This window comes from Patagioenas fasciata, chromosome 5, assembly GCF_037038585.1.
Source record: "Patagioenas fasciata isolate bPatFas1 chromosome 5, bPatFas1.hap1, whole genome shotgun sequence".
Taxonomy (NCBI): domain Eukaryota; kingdom Metazoa; phylum Chordata; class Aves; order Columbiformes; family Columbidae; genus Patagioenas; species Patagioenas fasciata.
The window spans coordinates 17,130,588-17,145,402 of NC_092524.1; the positions used below are offsets into that span (position 1 = coordinate 17,130,588).

At 47.0% G+C, this 14,815-nt stretch overlaps 1 protein-coding gene across 3 annotated transcripts in view; it reads right to left on the reverse strand.

Moving 5' to 3' along the window:
- Positions 1 to 14,815, reverse strand: part of LSP1 (lymphocyte specific protein 1) — a 52,923-nt gene that overhangs the window by 10,295 nt on the left and 27,813 nt on the right. For all 3 annotated transcript variants that reach the window (XM_065838836.2, XM_065838837.2, XM_071809001.1), the window contains exons 2-10: positions 14,587 to 14,739; positions 11,020 to 11,109; positions 7,674 to 7,863; positions 6,556 to 6,681; positions 3,072 to 3,115; positions 2,815 to 2,896; positions 2,303 to 2,443; positions 1,668 to 1,748; positions 664 to 778 (exon numbers count right to left, since the gene is read on the reverse strand). In XM_065838836.2, the coding sequence (XP_065694908.1) occupies positions 689 to 778; positions 1,668 to 1,748; positions 2,303 to 2,443; positions 2,815 to 2,896; positions 3,072 to 3,115; positions 6,556 to 6,681; positions 7,674 to 7,863; positions 11,020 to 11,109; positions 14,587 to 14,739 (997 nt within the window). In that variant the 3' untranslated portion in view covers positions 664 to 688. The remainder of the gene's footprint in view (positions 1 to 663; positions 779 to 1,667; positions 1,749 to 2,302; positions 2,444 to 2,814; positions 2,897 to 3,071; positions 3,116 to 6,555; positions 6,682 to 7,673; positions 7,864 to 11,019; positions 11,110 to 14,586; positions 14,740 to 14,815) is intronic.

Sequence of the window (14,815 nt, forward strand, 5' to 3'; positions counted from 1 at the left end):
CATAAACACGATATGAGCATGAGATCTAAGACCATTGCAAGAGGGCACAGAAACAGCAACCCAGCTCTGCCTTCCCCCTTGTTGCACATCAGAAGACGGTCCTTTCTGCTCTGTAGGTCTACTCAGCACAGCATCCCCACTACAACCCTGTTATGAACTGGGTCCAAGAGGTTACTGAAATCATTAAAAAAGTTTTTCCCATGATTAATTCAGTATATCAGGAAATTAGACCTGAGAAGCGTCTGAATTTCAGGAGTACACCAGCCCCCATGGTCAGCCAGAACAACCTCCAGCTTTCTACTATTCCTCACAACATAAAAGAGCATAAGAAAAAACAGAGAAAGACTGTTCCTTTGAACTAGGAAAGGCAAATGCATCATCACCCAAACAGCAGTAGCCAAGGCACTTATTCCACAGATTAAACTAACACAGGTATCCAGCTTCCTAGCAGCATTAGAAAGCCAGAGACCAAAACGAACCCCCACTGTGTACCCACATCCTTCCAGCTCAGAAAGTCTGGCATCTGCTCAGAAGCAAGGCTCCAGCTGTTATCATACAGTGCCTTCCAACTCCCCTCAAGTGTAGCTGGCAGAAACAACCCCAGCATCCTGCCACAACAGAAACAGGAGTTTGTTACACAGTGCAAGGTCATTCCCCACCTACCTGGTTAATGAGTTCTCCAGGCATACTATTGCTCTGTGGCTTCATCTATCAACACCTTCTTGTACTGGCCATGGCCTGTTGCAACAAATTTAAACTTTTTGCCAGAAGGAGTGGACTGAACAGGAGAGAAAGAAAGAGCCAAAGTCAGCATTTTTCTCCCTCAAATCAGCAGTCAAGATCAAATAACTGAAGCCAGAGGAGCATGTGATATAGCTGTCTGTAATCCCAGAGGGCTTTGAAACAGCCTCCTCTGTACTCCCTTCTTGCCCCTTCCATGTAAACTCTTTGCATAGGCCAACCACCACTTTCTATAAGCATAAGGTAACAGCAAGCATGGGATGTTCAATAGGAAAAGTAGGATGCAACATCAGGGCATCACAAGAGAAGGTTCATTTAAGAGCCTCAGGCTCCCAAACCAGGGTTGGTTTCACCCATGGCAAGAGCCAGTTTTGTTTACCGCATGCTGGCAGCAGTACCGACCCAGGAACAGACAAGATACTTTGATCTTCCTCTTCAAGCCTTGACAGTTTGAGCAGCAACTGCTCACTGCATTTTAATAAGCATTCCCACAAATGCACCAGTAGACACAAAACCCCAGATCCATCTGCAAGTGTTGATACTGTTTGAGGTTCAGTTCCACTTGATTTTGCATGTTTTCTTTTACTTGTGAGATTAAAAAGCATAACAAGAGCAGTTCAATTTGAGCTTAGAAGGCTGGGTCTCCCAACCCACAGGCTGAGAATGTCATGCTATTCAAGAGACATTTTGGTATTACTGGTTATAAATTTTTTTTTTAATATATATATTTTTTTTTTCACTAGGCCTTAAGCGACAGCAGCTCGCTGTTAGAAAGAGCTTCTAGGTATGCAATTACATTGATAGATACAGGCAGCCCTTGTCCCTGCAGAACATCATCTGCTCAATACTTCGGCAACCCAGCCAAGAGCTCTTTTCTTTTTCACAGTGAAGCACATGCTTTCATACTCATACAGATACTAACTCACCTTGACGTTGGTCTCAGGTTTGGGATTGCCCTTCTGTTCCCAAAGGCTTCTTTTACTCATGATGTCTCCAGCCACAATATCCTGAGAAGATGGTGGTCTCATTACCCTTCACTGCTAACACTGCTGAACATGCCTTTGTTCACATCTCTTTCAAACCCACACATCTGACCTCCTTTTTTATTTATATTACATCATTTGACCTATGACAGCTGCAGCTAAAACCCACGACTGTGAAAACTTCTTCCTATTCCCAGTATATCCTATGCTTTCCTCTCTCTCATCCAGGCTTTTGTTGAGGAGAGTGAGATCCAAGATGTTTATTTTCTTAAGTTTGTTAACTATTTAAGACATGTTAACATCAAGGCTTTTTTATGTGGAAGGAACTTTGCTCAGATAAACACAGAGTTGCAACCAACATGTTACAGAATCAGCCCCACTCACAACCACCAAAAAGTGAAATTATCAAGAAAGCAATACATAATACTCTTTGTATTTTGTAAGCTTACAAGATTTATCGTCCTGGTACTGGGTGCAACTTTGTGCTCAACAACTGGAGCTCAGTCCTAGTCCCTGTACAAGACATACTCATTCTCCCCACCAGCTGATTTTATTGCCATCTCAAAAAAGATCCATACCTTACAGGGTGAGGACTTCACAGCAGACTGTGCTGCAACCTCTCCAGTCTCCCAAAGGCTTTTTGTGCTGGCTACCATCATGCTTGTGGTGGGAAGGTCAAGAGAGGGCTGTCGGGCAGGTTTTGGAGCCTTTGTGGAAGTCTGGAAAATAAATAGAGAAATATCACCATTGAGGAGTGTGTGCCTTTTTTTTTTTTTCCTCCTTTGTAATTGGAGGTTCTCAGGGACAAGATGTTGCAAAAGGAGAGTTGTAAGGTCTTGCTAGTTCCTGCCAGATACTCCCACCTTTTAAGCAGGGAACACGAGGAGAAAAGGATGGGACAGCTCACTAAAGAAACTTACTTTATGCTGTGGAGGGAGACTGAGACAGGAGAAAGAGTTGCTCCCATCTAAGAGCAAATGATTCAGTTGTCACCTCCCAGATGGTAAGACTAAGAGGCATAGTGGGAGACCAACGCCTGGCAAAGGGGCTCCTTGGAGTGTGGGGACAGAGAGACAACACAGAAGCCCACCTCAATAGCCTGAGTGTACTGTTCCAGCCTGTCATCAATCTTCGACACAGGGAGGGGAGGTTGGGTCTTCTTTATGCTGTTACTGGAGAGCAGAGAGGAGGATTAAGGTGATTCACACAGTGCTTCAAGTAGAAGGAAGGACTTTGAGAGCCAGAGGCAACCTGTCACTCTCCTGCCCTTCCCCACAGCAGGGCCCTCCAGCATCCTCCATTTGCAGGAAGGCACCTGCTTTACCCAGATGTCAGCCCTAGAAATACCTTTTCTTTATTGAGCGGTTCAGTGACTCAGTTCTGTCCATGATCTAAAGCAGGAGAGAGAAGACAAACATATTACTTTTCTCCACATACCTCAGATGGATTTAGGTCACCTCAGCTGACCATAATGCAACCACTTCTCTTCCTTGACCCCCCACCCAGATTTTGGTTAGAAATGCCTAACTCAGTTCCATGTTTCCACACTGGTCAGAGAAACATTGAGCATCCCTTTTCCTTCTCCCTTCTAATGCAGGTAAGCAGAATCCCAACCAAAAGCATCAGTGCAGAGTAGCAACCCAACCAGTTTCAGGGACAAACCAACAATGTGCAGCTTGACTGACAGCTGAAACTGCAACCAAGACCATGTTCTCTGCTCCCTCTGCTCAAGGACCAGATATCTCTCTCATATCCTTGGTTTCCTAACCAGCCGCAACAGAGAAAGTGGCAAGTGTAGAAAGACAAGGGGGAAAGCTAGAAGCACTGCCAGCCACATCTGCAGCAGAATAGGAGCTAAGCATGAGAGAAGCAGAGGTAGGAGTTTCATTGATTATCCACACCAGAGGATCACACAGGCAGTGCGAGTGAACACATGGAGCCAACTGCAAGGCAGCTCTTCAGGTCAAGCCATCAGGCAGGAGAGTTTTGCACAAGAGGCTCCTGTGCAAGAACGCTTTGGCCAAGACAGGAAAGCAAGCAAACACTTCACAACCACTGAAAAAAGTAAAGGTGAAAAGTTGCTAAACCTCACATCTCTTTTGTGCCCCAGGAAATAAGAACTAGGAGAGAAAAAGTCATTTTGAAATCAAAGGGGAAGCTCGCTCTTAACACCAGCTCCTACAGAGCCAAGGAGCAGCAATCAAGTAAGAAGGAGCCATCTCTCCCTGTATAAGTGCTGCCTGTGCCACAGGAAACATCACCAAGTCAGTAGATAAAAAGCAGCACTAAGCACTCATTTTAAGATGCCTTCAGGATGCTGGTGCTAAATTTTAGTTAAGCAGAATACAAGACAGTGTCACAGAGAGGACACATTTAACAGCTGTGCCCAAGCGCCCGAGGCCTATTAGAAGAACACAACTACCAACAAACAGTGCAACCCTGGCTAATAGAGATGTGCCAGGGAGAGTCACTCTGCAGGGTCCCAACACAGCAGCATGACAGATATCCCATCAGCCAGCTTTCTCTGCTGGCCAGGCTGTCTGTCGGCTCTCTCCTTTGTTCGGTGCTGCAGGAATTGATGCTTGCCTCTGAGCTGTGACTTCAGAGATTGGGTTGCTCCTTCTTCTGGGACACTGATGCACAGGTTGGCACCTCATAGGGTATAATAGCACCTGAAAGGGGAATCTGGTAGACCCCAGCCTATGTCTCAGTTTTTCAAACACAAGTAGATAAGATATCAATAGGAAAAAAAACCTTGCCAACCCTGACAGAGATATGCTGTGCAGGTGCAAACCACCCACAGGTGCTTCCAATAAGCATCAAGTTAAACATGGAGTGGTCTAGAAAAGGCCATAGGTGACAGCAGATCTCAGTACAACAGTCTAAGTGGTAATAAACTTTCTCTCAGCTATTTGGAGATCACCTCTCCCTGCCCTGTACAGCAATTCCCTGCATTTCTCTTGTCCACAGCACTTTCTGAAGGCCAGAGGAAATCACAGCTGCCCATTCAGCCAACCTCAGAACTCAGAGCTCACTGTTTCATCCCCTAGGCCACACCAGCCCTCTGAACCCCAAACACCCTGTTATGCTGCACCCCAACATCTACCTGCCCTGGATGTGCACCTTGCCTCCACCAGCCACAGCTGTCAGGGGAGCTCACTGCCCACTGCAGATGCTCTCATCTTTCCGCTGCAAGAAGTATTTCTGCTGAGCGATCCCATGTCAAAACACCACCTTGGTGGTCAACGTGTTTAACTTGTAGTGTTCACATAAAGCCCTGCTAGCTGGGGTATAGAGATCCTCCTTCCTCTGGAAGGATCCCAAGCTCATTTTTCCTGTACAGCTTTACATTCAGCTTTGTGTATTTGTGAGCTCTGACATCACCATTACAAAACACAGCGACTATATTTCTAAATCTTTCCCTGGGCTAATCCTAGCAGAAGCAGTTAACCTCAGGTCAGGAAGCTGTGTGTGTTTTGTGGCCATAACGATGAGAATTTCAGCACGTAAAAGGCACTGGAAACGTTACACACATTTCCTCACCAGCCCCACTCTAGGGATATGCTTTGGCTACCCCCACCCCACTTTTCAGATCTATCACTAGGACATGGCCTGCATCCAAACCCACCCTTTCTCCTCTCTCGAATCGATTTTTAAAAGGCTTCTCTGTAAAAAGCAAGAATCTGATGGTTGTAGATTATTAAATCCTCCACCAAGAGCAAGAATCCAATGGTTGCAGATGATTAAACCCTCCTTTTATGATCTATTTACTGGTTTAAGAGGAAGTGCTCATAGAAATCCTGCCCATCCAGGAGATACTGACTAAGAAGCAAATAGCACAGATATAAATGCAAAAGAGGAAATATTACACCAAGAGCAGATTAACAGGCTACCCAGGCTCCTCACCATTACCCTCACTGTTATAATCAACAAGCTTAGGGCTTACAAAGACAAAAAGCCATTCACTACAGAAACCACTTATCTGTAGCTATTGTATTTAAAAGCACATGCACAGAACTGAGGATTTGTAGCAAACGCAACAGAAGTCATGAGATAAAATTCAGGTGGTGTCAAAAACAGAAGTTTCACAAGAGCATCAATGCAGACAGATGTGATTGGGAAGGATACAATGATTCAGAGACCAGGAATCCCAGTTTGTTTAAAAAAAAAAAGACTTAAGTCATACTTACTGATTTTATTCTAAGAAAGACAGGGAAATTCCAGTGCTTCAAGTTTTGAGGCTTTTTTGGAGGAAGGGAAATTTCATTTTCTGATTGAGTTCATGTGTCATCTTTGACCAAATTCACAAGCTTAAAGCACAGACATCTTTCTCAGTATTACAATATTCCCTGGAGTCCTCAATGAACTTTAGACATTTACAGTGATTGGCAAAGTATACACAGACAGAGACAGTTACAGCCTCCAACAGCTCAATCAGGCAACGCAGGAGGAGAGGAGGCTGACAGCTGAGCAAGACGAAGAAAACAGATCAAGTGATTTGTCCCAGCCTGTAGCAGGAGTGGAATAACAGGATTCACACCCTACATGACCACAAGTCCCTGGTCATCTTTCCTCATCATTAGAATCACAGAATATTTTAGCTGGAAGGGACTTTAGAAGTTCATCTAGTCCAATCCCCCTGCAATAAGCAGGGATGTTTTCAATGAGATCAGGTTGCTCAGAGCCTTGTCCAGCCCGGTTCCGAGTGTTTCCAGGAATGGGGCATCTACACCATTAGTTAATTAATTAGTTAATGGCTATCTAACCCATTAGTTAGGTGCTCTATTGCAATAGCTGCCATCGCCTCCAGAGAGGCCCCAGAAACACAAACCTTGGTGGAGCACACTGCAGTGTGGTCAGAGCACAGTTCCTCCTCCTCCAGGCTGGCAGGGCTTGGGGCCTTCTGGCGTTTTTCTGGTGTTTCTTCCTCTTCTTCATTTCTCCTTCTCTTCTTTTCCTGAGTGCAGAAAATGAACAAGCCAGGAAGTGAGCTGGTCAAAGCACTTACTGTGCAACAAAAGTGATTTTTCTCTCGTCTCCCAGGCTTCCTGCTTTACATTAAACAAACATGTGAGCACAGAAGCTTCAAGTTCACATCATCTAATTTTGAAACATCCAAGAAGAAGCTTTTGTGTTAATTTGAGGGGTGGGAGACAGAAATATCAGAGAAATTTTGCAGATTCAAGGTTCCAAAAAGATATGGAAAGGGGTCCTTGCATCAGTTAATAGAGACTTCTTAGCATTATTGAGACCAGAAAATGGGAATTTCTCATTTAGAGGCCACAAGAATAGAAAACAGCTGCTTTTAGAATAAAAAGCTAGAAATACTCACACACAAAGTTCAAATACAAAACGCATACTAGCCTCAGCAAGTAAAAAACCCCATTTAAAACAGAAAATATTTGCAGCTCAGCCAACCTAATGAACTTGCACACCACTCAGGTTCTAGCTTTGTCTCCATCATTTATCAGAAATTACACCTTATCAGAAGAGCAAAGAAAGCAAGCTCAGCTGGGAGCAATGAAAGATTTAAAGTATCTCTAGAAGTGCCAAAGTGCTCCAAAGGTGCAATAAAGGCTGGGGAGATAAAAAACAAGCAGTAAAATTTGGATTTGAGTTCTCCTGAAGAGCTACTCGCTGCCCACAAAACCACAGGAGAAATAGTAGCACTTTCCTTCTCAGCATTGCAGGGACATGACTAAACCACCACAAGAACTGGGAGCAAACACGCTGCCCTCAGAAGAGGGCAGAGGCTGCCTGCAGTTATCCCAAGAAAGCACACAGGCACAAGTGACACCAGCCCCAGTTTATGCCAGGACAGCACATTTATGTGGGCTCAACACCAAGCACTGTAGGCAGCAATGGTGACCCCTGTTCTTGGAGAGCAGCCCCCAGCCCCAGTTCTCCCACCAGCCCCACAGAAACAGAATCAGATCCTCTTGATCCCACCTCTTGCTCATCTCTCTCATCTTCCTCCTGCTCTTGGATCCGTTCTTCCTCTTGGCACAGCCTCTCTTCTTCCCTGATGACCACATTCTCCTCCTGGATCTCCTCCGGGCTCTCTAGCTGGATCTGCTCCAGTTTGACTTCAGCTTCCCTCACACCACTGTCCTCTTCTTCATACAACTGTTGTGGAGACCTAGAGGTGGGGGAGACAGGTCAAAGAAGCAAAACATGTTGTTATAAGCTTACAGACACCATCAGGTGCCTCAGACCTCTAGAAATCCAATTTTATCACTCCCCCAAGCCTGCAACTTGCTGGGTGTTTTTACACCAAGGCTCACAGCTACTTCCATGGTGCCATCCAGTTCCAGGCACTCAGATATAATAACAGTCATATCACACTCCCACACTTTAGATGCCCAGGATGCAGCTCAACTAAGTGTTGTGGCTGAGCTGAAAGTATCTGTATCTTTCCAGCCTCGCTACAGATGAGACCCACAGGAAAACAAGAGGATCAGAGAGACCTGAACAAGACAAAGTCCTGGCCTCTGCTCAGACCCCAGGCAGAGAGGACACTACCACCATGACGTAGTGCTGGCTCAATTCTCTGCTCAGCCACAGCCAAAATCCCAGATGAGCCAGCATGCTCCGTGGTCCTGGTACGCAAGCACACATCTGACACCACCTCTGTGGCTCCCAGCATCAGTTCAACTTGGAGCACCAAATGCAGCCTTCCTCTGCCTAAACTAATTTTCCATGCTAACAGAGCCTCTTGCTGGATGGGGATCCAACCATGATACGTGAATGTGCTTCCCAAGATCCCCCTTTTCCCTGGCTGAAACTAAACTGCAGGACAAGGCTGCACAGCCACTCATGTGGGGTTTTTTGTTTGTTTGCAAGGTACAGTGCTCTGCAGACAATGCTATATCTATGCCCAACTGCAAACCTCAGCTTTACCCACTGGAATAAATTACACCCCTAATCACATCACTCATGTCATAGCCCAGCAAAACAGCGGAGTCCCAAAGCAGCCAGCATCACCCCTTGTCTTAAGGTTTAAAAAAAAAACATTACAATGTTTTCACAAGAGGATTCCTTCAGGTCTCTGAGGCTACAGAGAGAAGACCCAGGAGTATGTTTAAACAATTGGCTTTGCAAAAACAAAGCAGCCCATGCCTTTTAGCAGAGAGTTGGTAGGAGCACGTAACCCCAGAGTACTCACTTGGCTCACTGCCATGCACCAAGATGTTATTGCCATCTTGCTCTCCCCAGCCAGAGAATAACTTTCTCCTCCCACCCTTTTCTTAGAAAATCACCCAGCTTATGGCAGCAAGGCTAGAGAGCTGGCTAGCAGGCAACTGCCAAAGGGCAAGGCTGACTCACTGCTTCTGCCTCACCAAACATGAAGAAAAGTTCAAGGAACACTTTTCCACCCACCTCTCTGGTGCTGGGAAGGCAGCTCACAGGACAGATGCTGTCCAGCCCTCCTCACTGACCACATGGGAAAAAAGCTGATGCCTGTGTTGGCTCACTCGGATTGCTACTAACCATCCTCCCACGACAGTGCAGTCACCAACAACAAACAGGCTCTGAAGGCCTAGGTAACTAGTTCCTCTTAACCAGGATGCCAGCAATGCCTCCAGCTAAAGTGCAAACTCATATTAAAAATTAAGGCCAGCAGATATGATGCAGTGTACAGGGTGCCTTCTGCACCACAACAATTTCATATGGGAGACAGCTAGTCTGACACAGCTCCCACCCTTTTGCATGCAACTAATAGCATGGATCTCCCTCCACAAAGTGGGGAACTCAAACCAAAAATAAAACATCCCTTGGCACCAAGGCTCTCAGAGGACACACAAGCTGTTTTGGCTCCAAAGGAGAGCAGCTGTCTCTATTTCCTCATTCATAGCCAGCACCTAAACATCCTTCACAAGAAAAAACAGGGTTTGCTCCATATTCAGTTAAGCAGGAGAGAGGGGAGTTAGGAAACCCCAGCCACAGTGCTGCTTGTACCAGCACAGGGTGCCCCAGCATAGGGCATCCCAGCCAGACACAGAACCTACCTGTGCTCACACCACACTCCAAGCTTACCCTCCGGGCGAGGCAGGCAGGCAAAGGCAAAGCTCCTGAAGGAGCTTCACAGGCCACAGCCACCTACTGGGAAACAAGCCCCTCCAGCTACCTCTCCCAGCCAGCCTCCAAGCAAAGACCTCCTCAGCTACAGCCACTGTCTTTAAAGCACCACCCCTCTCTGATACGTTTCACCTGCTGCAGATGCCACCTGCCCTGCTACAGAATAAACACAAGCATCACACAAAAATCCAAGGAGGATTTTCTGGAGAGGTTAACTGAACCCTTCCAGCTAATTCTCTTTTGAAATCAAAGCACTGAATAGCAGCAGCCTTTCTCTCCAGACAAGCTCTTTACAAGAGGGGTGGAAAAAGAGACAGCATGCTGAAGAGCAGATGGGGCTAATTTCTAATTGCTCCCACAGATGTGATAATCAACACTACGGCGAGATGCTTGAGCAATGTTGTAGGGTCAAGGCTGCAAGGTACAGCTTGCAGAGTGGTTTAGCTACAGTGTTTGGGGAAAAAATAAGAAAGAGGCAAGCTCTATTTATTTGTTCAGCAGTAAATATTAGTCTTAGGCATTTTTTCAGTCTCAGGGGTAAAGAAGAAGCTGTGTCATCACAGGGGCAAAACTCCTGATAAAATCAAGCTGCTGAGAGAGTTGCGTCACAGAGTTCACATGCAGGTAGAAGGTGTCCAAGGAAAGTGGTTAAAGCAGGAGTTTGGTTCAGCTCAGCAAGGGGAGAGTGATGGGAGATGAGGACTAAACAGCTGGCACACAACACCTCTCAGGGCTCTCTGCTGCCTGTTTTCCCCTGTTGAAAGAGAAGTTAAGCACAAGGTGGGCTGGGGCCATAACACTCACTATGCTGACATGAGTCAGGAAGCAGCAATAACTTAGAAAAGCTTTTCAGGTTGGCCTGGATTATGTTAGAGGCTATTTCAGCCCCTGCAGCAGCTCAGGTGGCTTAAATCTGCTGTTGTCGCTCCTCCAAACCCAAGCGTCCTGGCAGGCTGCCATTGCTTGGAGTACAAAGCTCAATCCAAACATCCCTGGGGCAGCCCCTGAGCCTGTTCCTCCCCGCTAGCCCAAACGGCAGGCAGAGAGTATGTGTCCCAGTGGTGCAGGGCCTGTCCGGCCCCGATGATGCTCCAGCCTCTGCCCTCGTTCTTATGCATGCTAGGCTTGACCTGGGCTTGGTCACCCTGCCTTGGGGATGGTCCTTTTGCTGGGCATATTGGTTTCCCTCCCCTCGGTCCAGCTGTGTCCTACTCACCTCTGTTTGCGCTGCTCGAGCTTCTGGGACCAGTCACTGAACCCCTCATCTTCCTCCAGCTCTGAAGTCCCAGATGGCTTAAAGTCATAGCTGAAACACCGCAAGAAGTAAGATTAGCATGAGAGAGAAATAAAACAACCTAAACCTGGCCTAAAAGAGCCCCAACCTGATACTGTTGTTCTGTCCCTCCAGCTACTGCATCTTCTTTCCTCTGGCTGCTCTCAAATCCCATTTGAAGCCTAATCCTCTGTTACAGGAAAGATGCCTTTGCCATGTGCTTAGGAGTGCCCTTGTACAAAGGGGGTCTCTTGGGGCATCACAACAGATGGAGAGGAAGGAGCAACTCCGTGTCTTCAGCAGCAGCACCCCACTGCCTGTCTGGTCTCTGGGGCCACATGCAGATGAGCAAAAGGCAAGCAGCACATCAAAACCAAAAAAGTGCATAGTTTTCTTCTGCATCGGAGCTGACTCTAGCTTGTTTGAACCAGAGGTGTTGCTGCTTGTCCTATCCTTGTACGCAGCCCCATAGAAAAGACATCATCAGGAGCTGGCCTGAACAGGAGTGAGAAAGGAATGAAGACCCAAAGATTAGGACACTGGCTCAAGTTCTAGGTTGGATCCTCATGTTCCCCTACAGCTCTGAGCCAGTCATGTGCACTTCCATGACTCTGGCTCCCAGCTGTGAATACCCCACTGCAGCACTGAGCCGTGGCCCTCCTGGATGCACAGCTGCTGGCACCAGATGCAGGCTGGCCATGCACAGGAATGGGTGAGTTCTTAGTATTTGTTTCCTTGTGTTCACACGGAGAATCACCTCCCAGCCAGGGGTCCTAGGTGAGCAGCCATGTTGCAAGCATCAGCTTGAGGTGGTAGTTTCACAGATGTTTTTGGGATGCAGGACAGTCATCTGGGAGTAGGAATTAGGATGTGGGACACAGAGATTTATTTAAAACTTAGAGATTCAAAATACATAGTAAATGCCGTTGAGTCTTCTCTTTGCCCTTCTGGGCTCTTGGGAGGTGTCAGGAGATGCTTAGCCTACTCCATGACCACACGTGCATTGAATATGGGCATTTCTCTGAGATTTGGGACTCGAACTGACTACAGCAGCTGAGGGTTTCCAAAAAAGACGTGCTGTTGCCAGGCTCATCAGGGAGGGTAGCAGGGGCGGTAAATCAAAAATGGCTGCTCAGCCGCAAGTCTGAGCACTACCTAGCTCCTGCCATGCTTCAGCATCCTGTTAGACTGCCAAGTAGCGATGCTGTGTCAGTCTAGGACAACGCAGCCCAGGCTGGATTATTTTCTGCTGCGTGTAGCGGTAGCCTGTGGATGTCCCAGGACAACACTGGGAAAATTCGATGCAGGGCCAGGATGAGACCTGATCTAGTTGAAGATGTCCCTGCTCATTGCAGAGGTGGTGGACTAGATGACCTTTGAATGTCCCTTCCAACCCAAACTGTTGCATGATTTTTTTAATGTGAGACCATGGATCTGCTGAGTTCCAGGTCAGGGCTTTGGGGAGCTGCATTGTTGATGATGCCTGAAGAACTGCTCTGATATTTGTGGCCCCAGCCAGAAAAGTATTCTCAGGCTATCAGAAAAGCTCCCAGAAAGCAAGGGACACTGGCCAAATGCTGTTTGAAAACTGGTCACTTCCCTGTAACCCTCTGCAAACAGGGCCCCAGGGGAAGCACCGAGCCAGCACAGCCCCAACAGCTCTGCTTAAGCTGATGCACATCCCTCTGGCTCCGACATGTTTTGCCTGTAAACCTGCCATTTTACAAGTGGGTGTTTTGGGGTTTTTTGTGCTTTGGTTTGAGGGGTTTTTTTGGGGTGGGGGGAAGGGAGGAGAGGAGCTTTGCTCTGTCCCTTTGGTGTAAGGAAATCCCGAGGGTGTGTTTGCACAAAACAGGAGTGACACGGGAAGAAGGGCGCAGTGTTTACACAAGAGAGAGCAAAGCTTTTTAGAAGATTAATAGTCAGGGCTGACCCTGGCTGCATGAGCAAGCCCAGGTGGCTGCCAGCAGCTGCAGGAGAAACCAGGGGATAGCCAAAGAAACATCCTTCTAGTGAAGCCTGGCCCAGCAAGATCAAGCATCATGTAGCAGGGAGCAAAGTCCTTGTCATTATCCACTTCGCAGATGCTTAAGCACACAATTAGATTTGGGCAACACCAACGGTCCTGTGGGGTCAGCAGTGTTGTCTACACCTATACCCACAGGACTAGAGCCTGCAAGCAGGGTTGCTGGGGCTGCTGCATGCTTGTCTGTGCCTGAGGCTGCTCACAGAGTCTCCCTGCAAAGCAGAGACCAGAGATCTTGTCTGCCATTTTAAAGACCTTCGCAAATTATTTTCCAATCTCTGTGTGAAGGGGCATATAGAAAAACTAACAATTATTATTACTTTCCAGATCTTCTGTTTGCTTTTAGGGCAGACTGCAGTGGGTTTCTCTGCAGAATATCACCAAGTGTATTTCCACAAAAGATTCTGAAGCTTCTTTGCAACACTTTTAGATCAAAAATAAAAAAAAAAAGATACCAAATAATTTTTAAAATATCTGAGAAAAAAAATATGTTTTCATGGAAAAAAAAAAAAACTTTATAAATAGCTTTGCTGTTTTTCCGGTAAAATAAAGCTGTGGCATCTCTCTGACTGTAATCCCGAATCCTGCTGCCACTTTTCCATTGTGTTTAATGTATTTTGAAATAAATTGAACACACAAATAGTGGGAAGACTGGGGTCTTTAAGGCAAAGTTGGGCAACTCAAAGCGCAGACTGGTTTTTGTGCCAGCCCCAAGGCTGCTCAGCACCTGGGCATCTGAACCGTGGATACAAGGAGACTGCGGTGGGATGCTGGCAATGTGAGTGGCCATCCTAAGCCATCTCCAGGGGATCCATCTCTGACAGGAGATAGCTCAGCATCTCCATAAATGCCTCTTGAGCTATTTCCATTTAGGACTTACCCAATTAGAGCACCAAGTTAACTTTAACCCTTGGAGCTGTGAACTGCACCAGCTCAGGAGCTGCTCCATGCTCCCCACTGCTGGGACAGCAGACGCTGAGAGAGGAGCAGAGAGTTTGGCCAGGAGTGGTGATCCATTGCTCGGCCACCACAGCCATGACCTGCCCGGCGCTGTGCATCACATCCTCAGGCACATGTCTGTCTTTCCACATATCAGGAAGTTCCATTAGTTTCAGTGTAGGATGACTCATAAGCTGAAATTTAACCAGGCACTCAAATCCATGGCGATGGGGACTCCCTGCCTGAGCTCAGCTTTACCCAAACTGTCCTAGTTTAAACTCTCAGGGCAGTAAAATAACCAGCCTCCAGCCAAAAAAAAAAAAAAAAAAAAAAAAGCAAAGCATGGATTCTGGCTTTTTCTGCCCAAACTAGAAACACACTGTTTGTTAGTCCAGGCTAAATGCCCCAAGCCCAACCTATTAGGGAACTTCCTCATCTCCCCAGATGAACCCGAACAACAGAGGCAACCACTCCAGGGATGCAGGAAGATTTTGCTGCAAGGATAGAGTGTGTGTCTGAAGGATTTATCCGTGAATATTTCTTACTGGTTCTCCTGTGCTGGACCTGCGCTCTCCAAGCAGGAGCCAGTGTCATTCAAGCCCTCTTCTGCCTGGGACCTCAGCTGCTTTTCCCGCTCTCGCCGTCGCCGCTCTCTTGCCGCCTCCTCCTCATCTTCCACGCTCCACTGTGCTGTCAGCCTGCCAGAGGGAAAACCCATCCTTAACACTGTTGGGCAGTGCCTGTGAGACCTGGCAATAACTCCCCAAGGTGTCA